Source organism: Micropterus dolomieu, unplaced genomic scaffold (assembly GCF_021292245.1).
Source record: "Micropterus dolomieu isolate WLL.071019.BEF.003 ecotype Adirondacks unplaced genomic scaffold, ASM2129224v1 contig_10232, whole genome shotgun sequence".
Taxonomy (NCBI): domain Eukaryota; kingdom Metazoa; phylum Chordata; class Actinopteri; order Centrarchiformes; family Centrarchidae; genus Micropterus; species Micropterus dolomieu.
The window spans coordinates 1-2043 of record NW_025739218.1 but is presented as its reverse complement, the minus strand read 5'-3'; the positions used below and the strand labels follow the sequence as shown (position 1 = coordinate 2043).

The following is a 2043-nucleotide window of genomic DNA, read 5'->3' as shown; positions in this document are numbered from 1 at the left end:
GGGGCGCAGACAGGACACACACAGGTGCGGGCGCAGACAGGACACAGGTGCGGGCGCAGACAGGACACAGGTGCGGGCGCAGACAGGTGCGGACGCAGACAGGACACAGGTGCGGGCGCAGACAGGTGCGGACGCAGACAGGACACAGACGGGGCGCAGACAGGTGCGGACGCAGACAGGACACAGACGGGGCGCAGACAGGTGCGGACGCAGACAGGACACAGGTGCGGGCGCAGACAGGTGCGGACGCAGACAGGACACAGGTGCGGGCGCAGACAGGTGCGGACGCAGACAGGACACAGACGGGGCGCAGACAGGTGCGGACGCAGACAGGACACAGACGGGGCGCAGACAGGTGCGGACGCAGACAGGACACAGGTGCGGGCGCAGACAGGTGCGGACGCAGACAGGACACAGGTGCGGGCGCAGACAGGTGCGGACGCAGACAGGACACAGACGGGGCGCAGACAGGTGCGGACGCAGACAGGACACAGACGGGGCGCAGACAGGTGCGGACGCAGACAGGACACAGGTGCGGGCGCAGACAGGTGCGGACGCAGACAGGACACAGGTGCGGGCGCAGACAGGTGCGGACGCAGACAGGACACAGACGGGGCGCAGACAGGTGCGGACGCAGACAGGACACAGACGGGGCGCAGACAGGTGCGGACGCAGACAGGACACAGGTGCGGGCGCAGACAGGTGCGGACGCAGACAGGACACAGGTGCGGGCGCAGACAGGTGCGGACGCAGACAGGACACAGACGGGGCGCAGACAGGTGCGGACGCAGACAGGACACAGACGGGGCGCAGACAGGTGCGGACGCAGACAGGACACAGACATGTGCCGACAGTTGTGGGCTTACCTGTTGGGACTGAACATGTTGGACAGCTGGAAGCAGTGAGTGGCGAGCGGCTGAGAAGGAAGATTCAGAGCAGCAGAGTTCATGTTGAGAGTCGGGTTCATGGCAGCTGAAACACACATTTAAAAACTATTTAAATGTGACCGTCAAAAAGACAGAGGATCCATTTCTTACAGGTGATTCTGGAGAAGCACCTGGACACAGACAGTCATGTAGCTCTGTGTGTGTGTTTTTACCTGACACAGCAGCCATGGCTCCGATGGCGATCGCTCCACTCATCTGCAGAGCCTGCTGAGCAGCGGGAGGGATCTGTAGACCTGAACCTGTCAGACACACAGTCAGTCAGTCTGTGGACTACAGGTGATTACAGGTGGATGTAGCAGCAGTATAAAGCACCGTCTCACCCTCGGCAAGTCGGGCCATCAGCTGCAGTCGCCCGGTGGTTCCGAGGTCGATGCCGCTGCGTTCCATATCGTCGTTGTCGAGGAAAGAGGAAGCCGTGGCGGCGTCGGTCCGCTCCGTCACATGACCTACCTTCATGGGTCGACCCGCCAGCTCGAAGCCGTTCAGCTGCTCCAGAGCCTTTTTAGCACACTCGGCATCTGCAAACTGACGGGACAGGTGAGACAGGTGAGAGAGACAAAGACAGGTGAGAGACAGGTAAGAGGTGAGAGAGGTGAGAGAGAGGTGAGACAAGTGAGAGAGAGAGACAGGTCAGACAGGTGAGAGAGAGAGACAGGTGAGAGAGAGAGACAGGTGAGAGAGAGAGACAGGTCAGACAGGTGAGAGAGAGAGACAGGTGAGAGAGAGACAGGTCAGACAGGTGAGAGAGAGAGACAGGTGAGAGAGAGACAGGTCAGACAGGTGAGAGAGAGAGACAGGTGAGAGACGTATGACAGGTCAGACAGGTGAGAGACAGGTGAGAGAGAGAGACAGGTGAGAGAGAGACAGGTCAGACAGGTGAGAGAGAGACAGGTCAGACAGGTGAGAGAGAGAGACAGGTGAGAGACGTATGACAGGTCAGACAGGTGAGAGAGAGAGACAGGTGAGAGACGTATGACAGGTCAGACAGGTGAGAGAGAGAGACAGGTGAGAGACGTATGACAGGTCAGACAGGTGAGAGACAGGTGAGAGAGAGAGACAGGTGAGAGAGAGACAGGTCAGACAGGTGAGAGAGAGA

The 2043-nt window shown here is 59.8% G+C and overlaps 2 protein-coding genes across 2 annotated transcripts; both read right to left on the bottom strand.

The window, feature by feature from the left end:
• Positions 1–22: 22 nt before the first annotated feature.
• LOC123965577 (keratin-associated protein 9-8-like) lies at positions 23–844 on the bottom strand (the record flags this gene model as incomplete). Its single annotated transcript, XM_046042056.1, has 1 exon — positions 23–844. A coding segment is annotated over exon 1 (822 nt), but the record flags the coding sequence as incomplete, so codon positions are not given.
• On the bottom strand, positions 45–1524 carry LOC123965578 (RNA-binding protein 39-like). Its single transcript, XM_046042057.1, has 3 exons — positions 1268–1524; positions 1100–1186; positions 45–972 (listed from the first exon to the last, which is right to left on the bottom strand). The coding sequence occupies exons 1-3, from the start codon at positions 1401–1403 to the stop codon at positions 863–865; spliced, it is 333 nt and encodes a 110-aa protein (XP_045898013.1). The 5' UTR covers positions 1404–1524; the 3' UTR covers positions 45–862.
• Between the last annotated feature and the right edge of the window lie 519 nt (positions 1525–2043).

What these genes read in the sequence shown, in the direction of transcription:
- LOC123965578 (XM_046042057.1), bottom strand. Translation starts at nt 1,403, where the DNA reads ATGAAGGTAGGTCATGTGACGGAGCGGACCGACGCCGCCACGGCTTCC. An exon ending in GATGGCCCGACTTGCCGAGG is followed by an intron (nt 1,187 to 1,267) that starts GTGAGACGGTGC and finishes TGTGTCTGACAG; the next exon opens with GTTCAGGTCTACAGATCCCT. An exon ending in AGCCATGGCTGCTGTGTCAG is followed by an intron (nt 973 to 1,099) that starts GTAAAAACACAC and finishes TGTGTGTTTCAG; the next exon opens with CTGCCATGAACCCGACTCTC.